The sequence below is a fragment of the Nannospalax galili genome, unplaced genomic scaffold (assembly GCF_000622305.1).
Source record: "Nannospalax galili isolate Female #2095 unplaced genomic scaffold, S.galili_v1.0 scaffold1437, whole genome shotgun sequence".
Classification (NCBI taxonomy): domain Eukaryota; kingdom Metazoa; phylum Chordata; class Mammalia; order Rodentia; family Spalacidae; genus Nannospalax; species Nannospalax galili.
This window is the reverse complement of record NW_008341050.1, coordinates 2,176,133-2,197,323: the sequence shown is the minus strand read 5'-3', so window position 1 is coordinate 2,197,323 and position 21,191 is coordinate 2,176,133. Positions and strand designations below refer to the sequence as shown.

The window sequence follows — 21,191 nt, the reverse complement described above, 5'->3', positions numbered from 1 at the left end:
AAAAAAGATGTGCCTGAAGTAAGAACATCAATCCACACATTCATCCACCTATTTACCCAAGAAAAGCTCCTGGCCTGATGTTTCCTTGATTCCTCTTTCCCAAACCCCTGAGGTCTTCTGACATGACCTTAGGAGAAAGAATTTCTTGACCAAATCAGGGGAAAGTTGAATCTTCTCCAGGCTCTGTTCAACTTCACAGTTTACATTAGTGTAATAAAGGCTTTGGGAGGTCTGGCAGGAAGGAAGCCTGTTCAGGTTATTTTTCTTTAAAAATATTTAAATTGTATTAATTTACTTAGTGGAGGGTATACACACATGCCATGGCACACATGCAGAAGGAAGAGGACAACATGTGGGAGTCAGTAATTTCCTTCCACCATGTGAGTCCCAGGGATCGAACTCATGCCATCAGGCTTGGTGACAAGTGCCTTTATCTGCTGAGCCATCTTGCTGGCCCCAGGTTCTTTTTCTAATGCAATGTTCTCTACATCTTTTTGACCAAGGAACATTTTTTTCATAGAGTACCGTTAGCCTCCCAGGGAATTAATGATTCGTGAAATACACTTTAGGAAGTATTCCTTTAAGCACGAAATCTTTTTTTAATTTTAATGACTTGCATGGAATATTCATAAGATCTATTATATATGTACCTGCCTTCTCACATTGGGGTGACTCATCCTTCAGCCCTTCCTGGGCACATCATTGAACACGTCACCCTGAACAGCATTCTTGGATGATGCATTGTCACCTGCAGGAGCAAGGAAAGAGACAGAAATTGTCAAGTTCTTACTTTTCAGAGAGTTTTGGGTCTTTCCTTTTTGTGGAGATCGGAAGTGTGTATCTGTTTGCTTCCTACAGTCCGGTTGCTTCTTGGAATGGCTATGAACTGCAAGAGCCAACTTTGGTATGTGAAGTCAAAGCACACAACTTCTGGACGAGGTCTTGATCAGATCTCTCGTTTGCATGAGTTTGAAATACAGTGTACATATTTTGTTCCAGAACATTATCTGTTATTTATTATGGTACCAGGGATAAAATCCAGAGCCTCGCACATGCTAAGCTAGTGCTCTACCACAGAGCTATATCCCGAGCTCTTTGTTTTTATGAAGACAGTATCTTACTATATCACCCAGGTTGGCTTTGAATACATAGCTGCTCAGCCTTCTGAATTGCTACGATTACAGACATGGACCACCATCCATACCTGGCTTTACTGTCTCGCTTTTAATCTATATTCTGGATAACTGAACATGTGAGGTGTGACCAGCAAAGGAAAGGTCCTCTGTTGATCATTGGGGCTGGTACTGGATAAAAACATTGTCTTCAAGGTCAGCTGGTCTTGGGTTTGAATCCTGGCTCCAATTCTTTCTAGCTGTGTGATTTTGAGAAAGTTGCTAAACCTTTCTGACATGAAATCTCCTTATCTGAGCATGAGTACTAGATGAAGTTGTACGTGCACAGTAGTTAGCACAGTGCCCAGCATGTAGCACATGTTTAATAAATGGTGTTGTGGTGAGGATTAGGATGAGGCAAATGAGGGGCCCAGGGCACAGAAACTCACCAGACACTCCTAGAGTCCTGCATGTATATGGACAGCATCCGAGAGGGAGTGCCACCTTACCTTCTGCATCCTGGGTGCCTTCCTCCCTTGCCTTGATCATCTTCACCATCACTAGCAGGATGCTCTAACCCCTACTGTTCTCAGAGTCTGAGTATCTGGAATGCCTTACTGGATGAGAGTCTTGACTTCCCTGTAAAGACCCTTACCTGAGCAGCAGGTGAACCCAACAAGGATGGGGGTGGGGAGCAGACACAAGTGGAAAGGGGTGGAAGGGGCCTGGGAGCCAGTGAGTGGGATGACTGTAGGTATTTGTTCACCTCTGCCGTGTATGTGAGCAGGGACTGCCATGGAGCCCCTGAGTCAAAGCAGGACCTTGGCCAACTGCACTGGACCTTTGCTTCCATGTCAAAACTTTTAAAAACACAAACATCGGCAGGAGCGGCATTTGCATAAATCTCATTAGAAAAAGTGCAAGTTTCATAAATCTTGTGATAAATTAGCACGAGATCATTCTCAACATGATGTATTAATTTTAGGGCAGAATGAATAGTGCTGTGATCATCGTGGGTAATTATGAGTCTCCTCCAAGACGAGGTGATTTCTGGGGGTCCTTCTCCAGCTCCCCAGTGGGGGAGGGGGCCTGGGAAAGGCATCTCACCTGCTTCTGGATGTACCTGTGTTGTTTCTTCTGCTACAGTGACAAGAAGCAGTCTCTGGCTAGGGCTGAATACCTAGCAGGGGTCCAGGGAGTCACACCATAGGGTTCATATTTCTTAGAGCCAAATTACCTTCTCAGAGAAGGATATTACAAAGAGGGGTTGGTGAACTTGCTTGAGTCACTCGAAGGAGTTAATGCACTAGGCCAGGTGAGGCTAATATGCTAATATGGTATGAGGTCAAGTTCCTTGCCAGGGTGGAGAGCCTCCTGGAAAGTCAGCTTTCCTGTGGGCCAAATGAAAATGTCATTTAAGGCGGTGGCTCCCAGTATGGGTACCCAGTGGAAATACCTTCTGAGACTCTGAACCCATCTAGTGCCCATACCCCTATACCACCTTAGACCCGTGAATTCACCCTTGGGGTTGTGGGACACAGCATGGGCATTTTGTCATTTGGCCCAGGAGGTTCTGATGTGTCAGTGAGTTTGGAATCAATTGCTGGCTGCTAGCTAGGTCAGCCTGCAACATAATCTCTCAAATTTGTTCCAAAACTCAGGGGACCCCAGAAACCACTTATCTCTGGACACCCACCTGGCAGCCATTGGGATCTGTGGGGTTCTTTCTAGACACTGGAATCAGTCCAAAGAATCTTCTGGACTTGGCCTAGAGTATAGCTGGGCATTGGCCCCCCATTGGTGCTACCCTCCCTGGTATAGATGAGGATTCAATAGACTCAGCCTTGCTCCTGAGCGTGGGGTCTGTGATCAGTGACTTTGCAGTTCTGGATAGCAGGGCATCAGCAGGGTGGTCTCTGAGCAGGAAGGAGCCAGCTTGTGCCTGTCACTGTGTTTGGACTATCTTTGCCAGCCTTTAACGGCCCGCAGTGCTCTGTTTATTTTAATGATAATGTCAAGTTCAATTTGCCATCATTTTTCCACATTTCCTTTTGTAAAGTTAATTGAACAGTTCAATGAATTGAAAAGTTTCAGGAGAAGGGAAAAAAAAAACACCCTACTCTTATCACTATTATTAAATCTGGTAACTACTGCTTGGCTCTCTGGCCTTAAGAAAGGACTTCAGCACCCCCAGCCCTAGCTGAGGAGCTGCAGCAAGGACTTGGGAAGGTCAGACAGAACATTCTGGAACTCCTTTCTTCGTTTCTTCTCATGCTTTAGCTGCTATTCCTGGGCAGAAAAAAAAATGTCCAGCCTCCCTTGGACCATGGCTTTCAGGCCATGGTAGCCTGTTCTCCAGGTATTGATAGCCAGATGAAACTTTGAAACAGGATGGGGTTGTCTGTGCCATCTATCCCCCTATACCAAGTACCTTCATTGCACCGTGTGCTATATGACCAACAAAACCATAATAGTGTAGCTACGTCACCTAGCTGTGACCGTAGTGCAATGTAGCCAAAAGGGCATCGAATCAGGAGCCTGAGGACCAATATGAGTGTCAGCTTTGCTACCTGCAAGCTGTATTTAGCTGGGTGACCATGGGCTCATCACAGAGCTGCCCAGCCCTGTTTTCTCCTTTGTGAGTATATTGGCCCAATCAAGAAAGGGAAGGGGGCTGGGAAGATGGCTGAGCAGTTAGGAGCACTGACTGCTCTTTCAGAGGATCTGGGTTCAGTGCCCAGCACCCACATGGTGACTAACCATCTGTAACTCCAGTTCCAGCGATCTCGTACCCTCTCTGGCCTCTGTGGGTAATGCATACAACATGGTACACTTACATACATGTAGACAAAATATTCATACACACAAAATAAAAAAAAAATAAAACAAGAATAGGAATGTGAGGCAGGTGTGGGGGGCCCCTGCGAGTCACAAGTTCGTATCAAAGCTCTCTTCCCCGCTGTGCCCAGAGGCAACCCTGTCTTCTTCCTTGAAATGAGGGCAGGTGAGCCTCAACCCAAAGCTTGGTTTCAGTTCTCCCCAAGGACTTCTATGCTTTGGCCACTGGCTCCAGCCCCCTTACGTGTCATCGAAGAAGGAGTAGTTCAGGGAAGCGAGCAACTTTCCCAGGAATGGTAGCTGGAGGGGAACCAGAGTGTCCAGGTTAATTCTGTTCCCTGCGGATTCTCTGTCTTAAGGAGGGAATTTTTGGATGCTCCCAGAACATCTCCTGGGTCTTTTGTCCCTTAGTCCAAGCCCTCAACCCCCAGCTCAGGGACTCTACAGAGTGCCACCTTTGAGGTCGCAGCCTGGGAAGAGGAGGTATTCTACAAACAGACTTGTGCCCGTGCTTGCTCTTCCCTAGGACTTCAGGAAGTCACAGGGAAAGAACTGTGTGATGAAGTGTGGGGCTCCAGAAGGCGAGGAACCGTCTTTGTTGTGTCAGCAGGGCTGGGGACAGGCAGTGTTTGCTGAGTGAATGAAGGACTGAAAGAAAAGAATGGGTGAATAAGCCTAGTCCTGCCCCATGCCAGCTATGTGACTCAGAACAAGAAACTTAACCTCTCTATAATGCCAAGGGGAATGGGGGCTCAGATCCCACAGAAGACTGTGACAGGCCTGGTGGCCCTCAGGAAATGGTGTCTCCCAAGTCTTCAGATGTTTGAAGCAGGGGAGCTTTGGGACAGGTTCCTAGTATAATGGATGGAGGGACTCCATGTCTGGGCTTTCCTTGTGGGCTTTTTCATTTAAATATGGCTTCATTTCCCCCCCTTCCCCTTCTCCCTGATGGCAGACCCTGAAGCTTTACCCATGTGTTCCTTCTTTCCTGAACTGGCCATTCTCCCTGGCCCTCCAGACACCTATGGGCCAGAAAAGCTACAGCCCTCTGATCCTCAGGAGAAAAGAGCTATTCTCCTGGCCTGTGATACATGAACTGCCACAAACCAGGGCAGTGCCTGCATCTAGGGGGTTCACCTGAAGACCAGGGTCTAGACTAACCTGGGGATCCCCACCCCACCACTGTGTCTGCATCTAGGGTGTTTTCCTGAACACCGGGGTCCAAGGTGCCCTCAAGCTCCCGTATGGTTGGTCAACATGGGGTAAGGAGAAGGCTGTGCTCTGCTGTTGGGTTTCGGGCTTGGACTGTGAGTTAGACTTGGGTTTGAATCTTGGTTCTTCTGCCTCAGAGCTCTGTAATTTCTAATAGGTCACATTACTGCTCAGCCCATATTTTCTCAACTGTGTAGCAGGCATGCTCACCCCTCTGGATAAGGCTATTGTGAGAAACAAGGGACCAATGGAAACCCTTGAGCATGGTACTCAGCAAAGGTCTGTTTGATGAGTGCGAACCTTCTCCTAGGGAGCAGGTATGTCTACTCTTCGCTGACTGGGCAGTTTCAGGAAAGCTGCCTCAGGGAGCGAAGATGGCCTGAGGGCTCTGGAGCCAGGGTTCCATTGCCTTCACCTGAAGTGAGCATTTCTTCCAGCAGTATAGGGCATCCCAGTGAGGGTAGTCCAGGAGGCACTGCCTGGCAGGAGAGAGGTCTGGGCTTAGGTGCCCCTCTGGCTTCCCAGGGTGGGCAGAGGTAGAACTTAGGATAAAACAAAAGCCCTGAGGTCAAACCAAGCTCAGAATCTGGGAGGTTAGCAGAGAAGGAGCTTGACATTGCAGGAGAGGAGAGGGAAATCTAAGACAAATGAGGTTAGCCTGGGAATCAAGGCACTTAGCGGGCTGTCTGATCCCAGAGGGAGACAGATGAGAAGGCTGCAAGGACAGCAGGCTCTGGGGGGTGTGTCCTGACCCAGAAGAGGGGCAGGCAGGAGCCTGACTCTGACAGAGACGAAGGCCAAACCAGGAGCAGTCTGGGTTCCCTTCTGCTGACTGTGTGTGTGTGTGTGTGTGTGTGTGTGTGTGTGTGTGTGTTTTGTTTACAGTGGCCCTGTTGGCCATAGGGCCAGAAGAGAATCAGTTATTCTCAAAAGGCCCCAATCATAACCCATAGCCTTGGAAATTGTGACAGGGGCTACCCTATGTACAGCCTCAGCTAAGCCTCATGAAGATAAGCCTGCCCAGCTTGCTTTCACCTTGGTGAAGTGAGAGGGGTATGCTGGCCTCTGCTTTCATCATAACTACTCTCCATTTCTGGGCTGGCCTATGAACTCTAAGACTGACTCTTCCTCCTAACTGCCCTGACCTTGGTCCCTGGATGGAGAGGGACAGTAAATTACAACTGGTGTAAAGTCCCTTCAGGTCATAGGTTTCAAGATCTTAGCTTTCACATGTCTTTTAAGGTTGATTATAGTGGCTGCTTGGAGTGCAGTGCTGTGAAGGATTCTGCAGTTGGCTAGAGTATGCCATGATCGATTAGTAATGTCTGCATGGAAAAGGCTGGGACTGGATAGCTCTCTGGCCTCTAGGGGAGCAGTAATTGATAGGGGAGCCTTGGGGGAGAGAAGAGGCATTGCCGAACTATCCCACAGCATCACTGTCTACTGCCAAGGGTGATGTTCTGTTGCTTCCTGCAAAAGATGGATCTGGAACGGAGTAAGAGAAGTTGATGGCAGGAAGGGTATTTGGGGCATCAATGGAAGCTGTCCAGGATCTGAAGGGTATGGAGGGGATTATGCTGGGCCACCGTGCACTTGAGAGGGCCCACAGTGCAGTGGGAATACGATTGGGGGGATGGGGGGCGGGGGCTGTGCCTGCCTTGGGAAGAGCATTGAACATGACCAGAAAACTTGGTCTGAGTGTTGAGAGAAACTCAGTTAAAGGCATGCTTTAGAACATGACTGTTGCTGAGAGGCACCATCTCACCTTTGTTCATTCCACAGCCCCTGACCCATCATTAAGAACACATAGATTTCAGCCTTCTCCACTTCAGATAAAAACCAAAGCTCGCTGCCTGCCACTGGCCTGGGTTTCTGGCCCTCCCCTTGCCAGGCAGGTAGCGATCCCCAGCCTTTCCTCTCGGTGCAGATAACAACCATAATAATAATAACAGTCATCTCAGCTGTCAGCAGGGGCCCAGCAGGGACTCGTGGAAGCTGTGATTGTCCGTCCCTTGCTTCCAGGCAGATGTGCCTGGCTGCTGAGGGGCTGAGGCCACGGTGGAGGATGTGTCCCCAGCCCTGTACTTCCCAGAGACCTTAGCTGCCTTCTGGGGGATCCCTGCCTCTAGGTCAGGGCACACTATCCCAGAGTGGGGCAGTTGGCTGATGGAGGGATCACACAGCCTTTAGGAAAGAATCAAAGGCTGGTGTATAGGAGACTAGCCTCCCAGCTGGTGTCTGACTCCAGTTCCACCTGCATTCAAAGTCAAGTACTGCCAATTTAGGCCGTATTAGGTGTGATTAGCCTCACTCGCTCCTGCCTATTAGTGAAGTAATTAAGAATTAACTGGCGCTCTCCTCACCATGGCTCAGAGGTTCATGAAGCTTTTGGGTGCCATCCTCTCCTCAGCCCTCCTGCATATGCAAGACTCATTCTTTTATTTTATTGAGTGGCTTGTCAGATTTAGGGAATGGGACACCCAGGCTGCTGATCTCACAGAGCTGACATGAATGTGTTGAGCTAGGTGGCCAATAAGACAGATGAATACACAGATGGTTTCAGAGCTGGGGAACTATGGGGACCATAATTCAGGATGCGAACAGAGACACCAGGCCTCTCTTTGGGTGGATGTTGTGCTGAACAAGTATTTGAGGAAAGCCCTGAGCCAGCCATGAACTTGGCCCACTTAGACCAGTCAGAAGGCCATTGGACAGAGAGGAGTGTGACCCAGTGGGATGTGTCATGTTGGGGAAGATCCCTAAACCCTTGGGATAATCTGATTTGGTTTGGTTTTGTTACTTTTTAAAAAAATTGTGAGCTTGGGAGATAGTTCAGTGGTTAAAGCACTTACTACCCACATGAGGACAAGAGTTTGGATCCCCAGAACCCATGTAAATGTCAAGTGGGCATGGAGACCCACCTGTATTCTAACCTCAAGGCAGAGATGGGGGTTCCCCAGAGCAAGCTGACTAGAGAGACTAGCCATACCTGAGAGCTCTAGGTTTGATTGAGAGACCCTGCCTCAATGAATAAAATGAAAGAACTATGGAGAATGATTCCCAACAGCATCCCTGGTCCTCCACATCCACAGCACACATATGTACTCACATGCACTTGTGCCTATACACATGCACACACACATATACAACACACATGAAAATGGAAAGAAAACACTTAATTGTGGTAAATATGCAGAACATAAAACTTATCACCTCAGCCAATTTTAAGATAGGGTTCAGTAGCATTAGGTATATTCACGTTGTTGTGTAATCAGTCTCCAGAATGTTCCTTATCTTGAACAGTGAGACTGTTCCCATTAGACATTAATTCTCACACTTTGCCCTTCCCAACCACTGGACACTGCCTCTACTTCCTGACTTGGGTCCCTCAGAGAAGTAGGATCATGCAATATTGTGACTGGCTTATTTCATTTAGCGCAGCATCTCAAGCTTCATCCATCCAAGTGTCACCATCTCTTCCTTCTCAGAACTGGATGGTCCATTGACTGCCTAGGCTGTATTTTACTAATCCATCCATCAATGGCCACATGGGCTGCTTTACCTCTTGACTGTGAAAACTGCTATGAACTCGAAATGCTCTAAGTTCATTGGTCTGTAACACCCTCCCGCCCATGAGGTTAGGTCGGGCCAGCATGGGTTGGCTCAGCACAGAGTGTATTTTACTAATCCATCCATCAATGGCCACATGGGCTGCTTTACCTCTTGACTATGAAAACTGCTATGAACTCGAAATGCTCTAAGTTCATTGGCCTGTAACACCCTCCCGCCCATGAGGTTAGGCTCAGCACAGAGTGCAGGGACCTGGCCCTGGAGGGTGACCCTTCCTAGTGAGGGTGGGAGGTCAAGAGCAGAGGCTCCTCTGGCTGCACTGATTGAGTCGGTAGTACTGAGCCCAAGACATTAAATCATGCTGGGACTGGAACAGTTCCTCTCTGCATCTAAAGCAGGAGCCATAAACCAGGCTGACTTACTGACAGTACTCAGCAGCCCTGTTGTTTATGGCCACCGTCTGCTCTGATTGGTAGATGCCTGTACTGTGCCCATTGTTAAATATTTGAATATGGGCCTGCTATAAACCAGCACTGGGACCTCCACACTTGGCTGCACATCAGTTTCCTGAAGGGAGGGTGGGGACTACTGCTGTCTGGGGGTTTGCACTCTTGATACCCCACTAGCCAGCTGAGCCAGCAGATCCTGGTGGGAGCAAGCATCCACCAGACCTCCAATGTGCAGACCTATGGGGTGTTTTACTTGAGTTTGCCAAGAATGAGACCTTGTGATAAAGACTTAAAGGCAGGTGGTTGACTGGTGAGGTGATCTCAGGAGCTCTAGGGAAGGGGTGAGGATGTAATATAGAGAAAGCTGGATTTATGCTGCTATAACAGAATACTGCAGACTGGCTAATTTATAAAGAGGTTCATTTAGCTCATGGTTCTGGAGGCTGGAAGTTAAAAAACACAGTGCTGACAACTGGTGGGGGTCTTCATACAGCATCATAGGAGAGAACAAGCATGCTAGCTCAGGAATTTCTTCCAATATAGGCCCTAATGCCTTTGCAAAGGTCACACCTCATGACCTCATCTAATTCTGATTGCTTCCCTAAGGCCACGTCTGCAGATGGTAACAGTTATGAATTTAGAGACGGTTTCTAATGCATGAGCCTTTGGAGGGCACATTCAAAGCACAACCCAAACCAAGTCATCAGCGGAGACAACTGGAGACCAATCCTCTTACCTCTAGAAGGCAGTATAGAACATGTGCCTCTGAGCAGCTCCCTGTGAGAGCCAAGAGAGCTGGGATGTCTTTCTACACCCTCTCATTAGTCATCATTTCCAACAACCATTCACTAAGCCCCTCCACCGTGGGCATGCACATGGCAGGGGCTGGCCATTGGAGGCTAAGCTGGTGTGTGTGGCACTGAGGGTAAGCGGTCACAGTACCAACTGTACCTGCTGTAGATACCTCCCCATCATCATCAGAGACCCCCCCACAGCCCCTGTGAATCACTGGAACCCTGAGCACAAAAAAGAACTCCAACCTCATCCACTGCTGATGAATATGCAGAATGGTGCAGCCACTGAACAAAACTATTTGACTGTTTTTCAGTAAGTTAAACACAGAATGGCCCTATGACCCAGCAAGTCTACTCCTATGTATATAAACAACAAAAACAAAACAGGTATTCACAAAAAAATGTCTACACAACGTTCACATCAGCATTATTCATAGCCCAAAGGGGGAAATAACCCAAATGTCTGCCATCTGAGGAGCGCACAAAGAGGATATGTTAGGTTCCACATGAGAGAATGAGTCAATCATTGAAAGGAATGGCATTCTACCATGGGTGCTAACGTGGCCCAACCTTGTTAAGTGAAAGAAGCCAGACAGGAGAGGCCACTGGTTCAGTTGATATGAATGTCTGGGGCAGAAAGATCCAAGAGATGGAGAGATGTGTGGAAGCCTAGGCTGCTAGTGGCTTTGTGATGAATGCAAGGTTTCCTTTGGGAATGATGAAAGATGGTTGCACATTGTGAATGCACCAAAGGGCACCAGATTGTGCACTTTGAATAGTGAAGATGGTAAATTCTGTGGTATGTGTATTTTGCTAGAATACAGAGGGGTGGGGGGGATTTGTGTAGCCCAGGCTGACCTCAAACTTACTGTAGGATGACCTTGAACTCCTGATCCTCATCCCCCCACCTCTCAAGTGTTGGTATCACCACACTTGGTCAGTCCGGTGCTGGGGATCAAACCCTGGGCCTTGGGCATGCTATGCAAGCACTACCAACTGATCTGTATCCTGAGTCCACCAAGCTGGATGGTGACCATAAAGCAGCGCTTGAACTCATCTCCTAACAGGATGAAGTTCCTGCTGCTATAACAGAGTACTACAGACTGGCTAATTTATAAAAAATAAAAATAGAGGTTCATTTAACTCACAATTAGGATTTTTCTTAAAACACTCCAAGTGTTTTGCAGTCCGAGATGCCAGGCGGGAACCAAACCCTGTCTGGGGCCTGTACACCATGGGATCTTACAGTCAGAAACAGTACTCATGACCGGATGCTGCTAGGGGAACTGGACTGGAGTTAAGCTCCACAGATCGGCCTCATTTCTGTAGGGACATTATTACCAGAGGTGGCTGGTTGGGAGACCTATCTGCTTCCCAGAGAAGCCAGCTCTGCAGCAGAGAGGCTGGGCAGGGGAGGAGATGACTAGCTGGAAAATTGTGGAGCGTCTTGTCTTAAATATAATATTAAATTGGCACCTTTAATTAGTACACTTAGAAAAGGCCACTAGCAATTACCCGGGACACCAAGAAGGCCTGAGCAGGCAAGAGCCCATGAGGAAGCCACAAAGGACCATTTTGAGCAGTGCATAATTGAGGAGAAAATGGATAAAAGTCCAGGAAATTACAGGGTGGGTGACAGTGGCTGATGGCCCCATCCTTGTTCTGTTCAGCACCCCTCCCTGGGAGGACCCAAGTATTAGGCCTGGGAGAGCCGCTTGGGAGATCAGGCTCAGTCACATGACTTTGGAAGGTCAATGCGGCTTTCCCACAAGTCCCTTGGCCTCACTGAGACCTCTGCCCCAGCTGGGCCCTGAGGGGCTGGCGGGTGAGATCTGTGGCCTGGGCTGTAGGCTGTAGGAAATCATTGTGCTGTGGATGAGTAGGTTGTGTGGGGGCCCCAGTCCCCTATGGGGCATCTGCCCAAGCCTGGGGACAAGTAGCTTGGTGATTCCCAGACTTGACAGTAGAGAGGCAATATATGCGTTTGTGGAAGCCAGGAGTCAAGGTTGGAAATGCTTCTACAGCTTTAGGTTATATCTTTCAAAATACACAAAGTGGTCCATTCTGCTCCCAGTTTACCCTTGTCATCTGGAAAGCTTTGAGAGACCTTTGAGAAGGTAGTTCAACTTATCTGTTGTGTCACATACCCCACTCTTCTGCCCTAGGACAAAAAGAGTATTCAGCTTGGAATGTAGGTGTTAGGAGACAGTTCAAGTGCTGCCTAATGGCTCACCATCCAACTCAGCACCTTGTTCTCTGCCTCTGGCTTCTCTGTTAGATGGAAAGTTTGGGCTCCAGGCTGTTCCAACCTTGTTCTGTAATCTTACAGCCTTTCTCTCGCCACTTACCTCTTCAGTCACCACAGATGCTGCCCTGTCCTCTGCTGCTTGGCAAGAGGGAGAAGCTACGCTCCCTCATGAGCCTCAATGTCCCCATCTATAAAATGGATAGAATGATGACCTCCAGATGAAGTTGCTGGGAGCATGGAATGAGCAAACTCATGTGAATGGGCTGAGAGTCTAACATGTTGGAAGAGCCCAGTGAATGCCTGGGCTATTCCTTTCCCACATTCTGGGCTCCCAGTTAGGGCTGGATGGAATGTACCTGTGGAATTCTGTGCCCACAGAAGTCCCAGACCTAGAGTCTAGGCTGTGGATTTCAGTTCTTCCATTTGTTAACCATGATGCCATGGGAAATTATGTCATCACTCACTGTTACCTTAAAAGGGTAGAGACAGCCGGGCATGGTGGCGCTAGCCTTTAGTCCCAGCACTCAGGAGCTAGAGGCAGGCAGATCTCTGTGAGTTCAAGGCCAGCCTGGTCTACATAGTGAGTTCCAGGACAGCTTGGGCTACAGGGAGACCCTGTCTCAAAAAAACCAAAAAAAAAAAAAAAAAGGGTAGAGGCAGACATTACAGTGCTTGGAGATTGTTCAGCCTGCCCCCTGCTCAGGACTCACAGTGCTTAGTGGTCACTGTTAACTTAGAACTGTCCTTTTATCAGTCCGTTGACAGATGTTCCAGAACCGCTGCCTTTTCCAGATTAAGTTCCCATACTTACAGTCCTTCCTTTCGTCTTTGAAGCTATTGGGTAAACATGGAGGTCAATATTTGGGGAAGAGGTGGTGTCTAACCCATTTTCAAGGTTAAGCTGAGTCCTCGAACAGAGGAGTTGCCCAGGCCAAGGCTCTGACCTAACTACCCTTCTGAATACTGGGAGCTGCTGCTAGGCCTTTTCCTTAGGAGCCTCCACACTACACACCCAGCTGGGAATTTAAGGCTCTCCTGAGGCTAAGGTAACCAGCCATCCCAGCCTGCCTGGAGCTTCTTTGGCTTGGCACATGTGCCAGGAATCCCCTTTAGCCTTGGGAAAATGGCTAGTAGGCTCCCTTTCTTTGAAAACTCCTAGGGAACCATGGAGCCCCAGGAGAAGATGTCCTGTGTCAAGGCTTCTAAGACAGGCTGTGGACCACCATCCTGATACTTGGGTGGCCCGTGTTCATCTAGGGATCTGCATCCTGCTTAGGGTGATCCCTGCCTTCTAGTCCTTGTCTTGAGGACAGGAACCAGACCCTGTCAGCCCCTTCCTGGACTAGAGTGACATTCTTGAGGCTGAGCCACATCTTAGCCGCTGTGTATTCCAGTGCACATATGAAGGCCAGAAAGTTTTGCAAAATATTGTGAATTAGAAAAGGTGTTTCTGTTTGCAAAAGATGGAAATCCAACTCAACTAAAGCAAGAAAATCAAAGGCAGGGAAGGATGTGGACATTAGTTCTGATAACTGAGAACTCCAGGGCACCCAGTCACTATCAGACCCAGAGGCTAAGCACCCTCAGCCTATCAGGAATTGCCTCTCAACACCAGTACCTCTGCTTTCCTACTTGTCAGCCCTCCTCGTTCTCACACTGATTCTTGCTATATGGTGTCAGAATGGTCCATTCATCGACCCAGTGGAAGAAGAGCTCAATCCCAGGGTTGACTTCCATTGTCTAGTTTGGATCGTGTGCTCACCTCTGTGCCCGTCATTGTGTTGGGGGAGGTGGGATGCTCTGATTGGCTAGGGCTGAGTTATGCAGTCATCTTGGAACATAGGAATTGAAGCTACAGAGGCCTGCCTTCATCTGAGCCATCCAGAGAAAGGTCTCCAAATTAGAGACCTAGCTGTTGGTTTCTCACCTAGAACATGGTGATGATAGTTCATGTTACAGCTATGTACACCCTGTGACAAGTGGGCCAGGACAGAAGTGGAAAGCCTGAGTCAGCCCAAGGCTGGAGGGGGGTGTCTTAAGATGGTTGGTGATCTGCTGGAAGTTTGTCAGGTGGCTGTACCCTGGGGAAGCCCCATCACTTGAGAAAAGTGAGAAAGAATGAGCCTGACCTTTCTGTTGTCCTGTTCTCTCTTGTTTGGTCACTCCAGGTTCTTCTGTGACCCAGTTGCTGGCCCGAGACATGGACAATGATCCCCTGGTGTTTGGCGTGTCTGGAGAGGAGGCCTCCCGCTTCTTTGCAGTAGAGCCTGACACTGGCGTGGTGTGGCTCCGGCAGCCACTGGACAGGGAGGTAGGACATTCCACTTCCCTGTCCCAGTCCTCTCAGGAGCAGGGCAGATGCACGCACAGAGTGCATCTTGGGAGGGACCTTCCTTCAAGACCCCATTCTACCTCTGCTGGGGCCTCATCCTGTTTCAAGGGTAGGTGGACCTGGGCTTGGAATGGGACAGATTAGGGTCTCTAAGTCAGCAAGAGAGACAGAGTAACCCTGAGGTTATCCCTTGTGAAATAGGACCCTGTGGGCCTATCGGTCTACCCCTACCGCCAACAAACTTACCTCCAAAAGCCAGTCTTTAGAACAGTAGCAGTTCACAGTATGGTAGTCCTTAGCAAATGAAAGAAAGGGTTTGGATACAGCCCCAAGCCTTGCCTTCTACAACTCCATTTCTCAGGAACTGGACACAAAAGGGCCCAATGGCTTGCTCAGTATCACACAGCCACACAGAGGCAGAGCCAAGACAAGCACCCATGACTCTCAACTTTCTTTGCTTACTGCTCTTTTGAGGAATGATCCAAATCTTCCGGCTGCTTCCCCAGTGCAGAGGACAGTCCTAACTTTCAGGGACACATTTGAACCCCAGGCCTAGATGAGGCCCTGGGAAGTGCTAGAAGCCCTGCAGCTATGCCCAGGGCCCACACCTAGGAACCCAGTTTCTCAGCACGCCTCTCTAACTGCCCTCTTCCCTCCCTTCCTCTTCTTTCAGACTAAGTCGGAGTTCACAGTGGAGTTCTCAGTCAGCGACCACCAGGGGGTGAGTGTTCCCTGAGCCCCACTTGCCCTGGGAGGCCAGTTCCTGGATTTGGCATGTCCCTGGGCCTTTGGTGGTGGAAAGGAGTGAGAGGGAGGTAGTTGAACTGAGCCCCTCCCTTCTCTCCCCAGGTGATCACAAGGAAGGTGAACATCCAGGTTGGGGATGTGAATGATAATGCACCCACGTTTCACAACCAGCCCTACAGCGTGCGCATCCCTGAGGTAGGAACCTTCTGGGGTCATGGTGTGTGTGTGTGAGAGAGAGAGAGACAGGAGGACTTCTCCAGACAAGATGGTGAGATGTGTGGAGATCAACTGCAGCCATCCGCTGCCCCCAATCTAACCCAGCATCCACTTTGTGGATGAGAGCCACCAGTCCTGTAGTGGGAAGGGTGGGTGGGTCAGTGGGTAGAACCTTAGTCCTGAGGCAAGGCCTGTCCTGTGGAGCCCCACATGTTCCTGGGGAAAGGGACATGAGCTGCATGAGACAGGAGTTACACTGTCTTCCATTCCTAGTCTGGTGTGGGTCTTGGATGGGGTAAGTAGGTAGGTCTTGTCCCAATCCTGTTTGCTTTGGCCAGAATTTGGTCCCTAAGGATTAGGGGAACCTTCAGGTCCCTAGCTATGCGTTCTGGCCCACACTCCCCCTGGCTTCTGTTCTGTGTACCCTGAGTATGTTTGCATGAGTGCATGCATGTAAAATCAAGCCATTGCTGGTAATTGAGAAGTACAAATTATTGCATTACAAACGGTTCGTTAATAATCTGACTCTTGGCTCCCAAAGGCACCAGGGCTCTTGCCTTTTGCTGTCCCTTGCCATGGCAGCTGATAGCAGTCTTAGAGGCTGTTAGCTATGTAAAAACCCTGACTGGGGTGGGAATAGTAAAGAGCTTCTAACTGGGTGATCCTCAGGCCTGCCCTGGGGACTCCAGATGGAGTGGCAGCAGTTAGGGCTGGGGTGGGAATGATGGGAAGAGAGAGTTTTCTGGAAAGGCAGACTGGCACCAGGCACTTGAGTCCTAACTCCCTTATATCACCTGTCTCTGGATCAGAGAATGGAAAGAGGCTTGCAAGACTATCCCATAGGCTTAGGTGAGAGTAGAACTTGCCCAAGGTCACACAGCTATGACTTTGACCCTGACTCCTTGTCTTAGTTTATTCTTCATTGCTGTGACAAAACACTCTGACTAGTACCAATTTGGGGAGGAAACGGTTTATTTGTCTTACAACTCCCAGGTCACAGTTCATCAGGGAGCCCAAGGTAGGAACTCAGGGCAGGAACCTGGAGGCAGGAGCTGGAGCACAGGCCATGGAGGAACGCTGCTTACAGGCTTGCTCCCCTGGCCCTTGCTCAGCCTGCTTTCTTATGCCACACAGGCCCACCTGCCCAGGGGTGGCACCACCCACAGTGGGCTGGGCCCTCCCACATCACTCATCAAGAAGATGCCCTTCAGACATGGCCACAGGCCAGTCCAATAGAGGCACTTCCCCGATTGAGGCTCCCTCAACCCAGGTGTGTCAAGTTGACACTAAAGCTATCCAGCACATAAGGGAAAGACATAGGTAGTAGAAACAGATTCATCAAGCCTTTGAAGCAGAAATCAAATAACAAATTTATTCTGCAATGTGCTAGGCCTTTTTTTGCTCAGTGTTTTGTGTATTTTAATCCTCATTGCATCCCTAGGTTTTAGGTGCTGTCATCATCGACATTTCATAAGTGAAGAAAGCACAAAGCACAAAATTTAGGTCATTCCCGGAGACTCCACAGCAAGACAAGCTGTCGAATTTCTAGATCCAAATGCTATGTTCACAGGAAGTAAACACTCGCTCCTTCCTTTGAAAAATCATAGGAATATAGTTCAGCCTTTTCTCTGTAGGAATGTTATACTAAACTGTTGTCTCTTAGGTGATGGAATCAATCTTTTTTTTTTATAATCCCAAATAGCTGGATGCCAACTAAACATAAATCAATTCTCAAACCCAGCTGAGCCCCTTGACAACGTGACCAAGTCAGTAGGCAACCAGGTGGAGACTGAGAAAGCTTGGACCCTGGGACTTGGGGTTGCAGCTTTCTAATATTTTGTACTTTACAGGTTATGATGTAATTTGCATGTCATAGAACTTATTCATGAAAGCGCGCCATTCAGTGGCTATTAACATAGTCACAAAGTTGTGCTTCAATCACCAAATCAATATCAAAACATTTTCATCACTACAGAAAGAAACCTCATACTCAGGAGCAGTCTGTGCCCATGTTCCCTCTCTTCTAGCCATAGGAAACCACTAATGTGTGTGTTTGTGTGTGTGTGTGTGTTCACATGTGTGGGTGTATGTATATGTGGAGAACAGAGGTCAGCCTAGGGTGTTCTTCCTTAGGACTGTCCACCTTGTTTTTGAGGCAGGGTTTCACTGGTCTGGGACTTGTAAATTAGGCTAGACTGGATGGCCAGCAAGCCCCAGGATTCTGTCTGTTTCTACCTCCCCAGTACTGGGATTAGAGGTACATACCACCACATCCGACATTTTATAACATTGTACGTGGGTGCTGTGGATCAAACTCAGGTCCTCCTCCTTGCACAGCAACACTTACTGACTGAGCTGCCTCCACAGCTCCCTACTGATTTACCTCTGATCTCTATGGCTTCACCTATTGTGTGCATTTCATGTAAATGAATCATACAATATTTATCCCTGTGAACCTGGCTTTTTGTACTTGTCATAATGCTTTCAAGTTTCATCCATGTTGTAGCTCCCAGGTTGCAGTTCATCAGGGAGCCCAAGGTAGGAACTCAGGGCAGGAACCTGGAGGCAGGAGCTGGAGCACAGGCCATGGAGGAATGCTGCTTACAGGCTTGCTCCCCTGGCCCCTGCTCAGCCTGCTTTCTTATGCCACACAGGCCCACCTGCCCAGGGGTGGCATCACCCATAGTGGGCTGGGCCCTCCCACATCACTCAAGAAGATGCCCCTCAGACATGGCCACAGGCCAGTCCAATAGAGGCAATTTCCCAATTGAGGTTCCCTCAACCCAGGTGTGTCAAGTTGACACTAAAGCTATCCAGCACACTCCTGGGCAGTCTAAGATTCCCTGGAGGATGAAGAGATCTTGACTCATGCCCTGGAGGGCCTGGCCCTCATCACACAGTGGTGAACCAGTGGTCTATGTTTGTGTCAGTTGGACGGTAGGAGGACAACTGTGAGGCTGGGATTGCCCAGAGGTACCTAGGCCCCTTCCTTGCCTGGGATAGACTAGTAGGAGAGAGAGTCCACTGTTCACAGCATGGGGGCATAGTGCCCTGCACTGTGGCCATGCCCAGGGACAAAAGCTTGGCTCCCAGCTCTCACTCATTTGGAAGTGTCCCTAATTTAATTAAGGGGTTCTATGTGACAGCCTGCACTCCAAGCCTGGGCTCAGAAACCAAGGACATGGCTCAGAGTTAATGAGCCTTGTGCCCATTGCTCAGCTGCTGTCCTGGCAGGCCCGGCTGCCCTCTGTCCTTCCTGGAGAGGGGGTGGCAGACAGCAGCAGGGCCAAGAGAGGACAAACGGTCATGTCCCTCCTTCCCAGCTCCTGGGCTGGGGGCCAACCCTTTGCTCTCCTCCTGCAGAGCACACAGCCCTGCTGGAACTCCTACCCTTCTGGGTTCTTCAAGACTCTAGGTATCTGCTGTCAACTCATTCAGATAGCAAGGATTCATCCAGTGTATACTGTGGCTTTGCTCTGTGCTGCTGTCATTCCTTGGAGACCTGAGAGGCTCCAGGAGCAGAGCCTGGCAGTTAGGACTCAGGGGTGTACTCCTGCCCTGTTCTTAGGTTACTGGGTCCATTTGGACATGGCCTTTAACCCCTGTGGGTCCTAGTCCTCCTTGCTACATAAGAAAGAAGGGAGGTGGGCGAGAATGAGTGCCTCCTGCCACCTGCTGAGGAAGGTGGCTGCAGAGGGCACACAGTGCTGGGAGGGAAGCCTGTAGGGTTTATTTGCTTGTGAGTAGACACCCCCAGTCACTCCATGACCTGATACTTGACTCTGGGTTTGGGCCATGGGGTGTGATATCAACTAGACAGAGGCTCAGCCACTTCTGACCCAAGGTAGCTTGGCATGGCTTAGCCTGGGCCTGGTGTTGTCACCGAGCTGCCTGGCTCAAGCCCCAGTTGGCAAACCAGCATGGGCCTAGAGCATGTTTAGGTAAGTGCTCCACCACTGAACTCCATCCCCCAACAACTTAAAATTGATTTTGAGACAGAGTTTGGCAAAGTTGCCTAGGTTGACCTAAACGTGTGATCTTCCTTCCTCTACCTTCCAAGTAGCTGGTGTTATAGGCCTGTTCCAGGGATGCTGGAAATCTGCAGGCTGGTGACTGAGGGCAGGCTGTCTTGGATGAAAACATTCAATGGCCCACAGCTGCTAGGAAACATGGCCCACAGGGACCCTAGTCCCTAGGGTTAGGAATAGTGGGGTGGGAGGCACTTCAAGGACAGGCCCAGTCCCCCACCCCGAACTGCCTGCCCAGCCTTGGCCCTGTTCCCCCTGAGAGTCCAGTCTGTCCGCTGGGGAGAAGGCAGGCAGGTGTGTGTTTGCGTTTGTTTGTGCTCTCTTCCCTCCTGCCCACCCTTCTCCCCTCGCAAAGCGGCTCTCTATGTAATTATCCATTTTATCAGGGCGAAAGGCCCTGCAATTCACTTGTCGAAGCGCTAACGAGGGAACGTGGATGCTTTCAAGTCCATAAGAAAAGGGAAATCCTGCTAGAATTGGCAACTTAATTCACCAAGCCAGCCTCGACAGACCTCATTAAGCCCCCGTGTATTCATTTCAGCCTAATGGCTGTCACGCTGACTGCTGTTTGATTTGCTGTAATAGACTTTTATGGCATGCCAATTTGCTCAAACGTGTTTGCCTGTGTCTGTGCCCAGCGGTACCGCTCCACTACCTCGGCGAGGGGGCGCGGCCTGCCTCGCTGACCTTCAGCAATGGCCAGCCCACTCCTCCTGGGGCCAGCCCTCAGTCCTGCAGGGTGCCCAGGGAGGTGACCTGATGCTGGGGTGTTTGGGCAGAAGGGTGGGTGTGAGGTTTAGAAGTCAGCAGAGGCTGGTGGCTTCTGGGACAGGCAATTGAAGGAGGTCCCCTGGAGTCTCAGGGACACTGTGTCCTTGATGTTCTGATAAGTACAGCTGGGCAGTTTCGGCTTTTATCCATCTGGTCACAACATATCTTCCCCAGTGCATCTTCTGGTGTTAGCTTCCACCACATTCAGCATGGATTCTTTTTCCTATCAGCTAGGGAACAGTTGCAGTGCCTTAGAATCTGCCTGCCCACCTATCTCTCTCTCTCTCTCTCTCTCTCTCTCTCTCTCTCTCTCTCTCTCTCTCTCTCATTGCACTTTTCTAACCAGCACTAAAGTCTAACAACACAGACTGTCCTTCATTCTCCAAAGTACAATTGGGATCGACCCTGCCCTGATTAATGGTGCATTTTTTTTTAAAATTTGTTGGGTTTTTTTAAAACTATAACTACAACAAATATTTGTGGAACAGCCCTGAGATTTTAAGTCAACTTGGACATTAAGAGCAAGGAAAGTTTAATGAAGAAGTCCTGTCCAGGGACCCCCGCTCTGCAGCCCTTATTCTCTACGCTTTGGACATTTGTGTCCGTTTGTGTTCATGGTTCTCTGTTGCATGAGGGAGGTTCGTTGATGAGAGTTGAAAGATGCCTTACCCTGTGAGGCCATTGCGTAAAATTGCATAAACTATGAAGATCAAACCTAAGTTGTAGTATAGACCCCAAGATGTTGGAGATGCCAGAGCCATAAGACATTCGTCAAGGAGAGCTTTATACAAGGAATGGTACCAGCCCAGGACAGAAATGTATATTACAGGCTGTTGGAGGGGTGGGACCATCCAAGCCCTTTTGAATTGAAATT

The 21,191-nt window shown here is 49.2% G+C and overlaps 1 protein-coding gene across 1 annotated transcript in view; it reads left to right on the top strand.

Moving 5' to 3' along the window:
• Cdh23 (cadherin related 23) overlaps window positions 1-21,191 on the top strand; it is a 426,621-nt gene that overhangs the window by 94,164 nt on the left and 311,266 nt on the right. Inside the window, exons 4-6 of the mRNA XM_029565149.1 lie at window positions 14,392-14,534; window positions 15,229-15,276; window positions 15,405-15,497. Coding sequence (XP_029421009.1) covers window positions 14,392-14,534; window positions 15,229-15,276; window positions 15,405-15,497 — 284 coding nt within the window. The remainder of the gene's footprint in view (window positions 1-14,391; window positions 14,535-15,228; window positions 15,277-15,404; window positions 15,498-21,191) is intronic.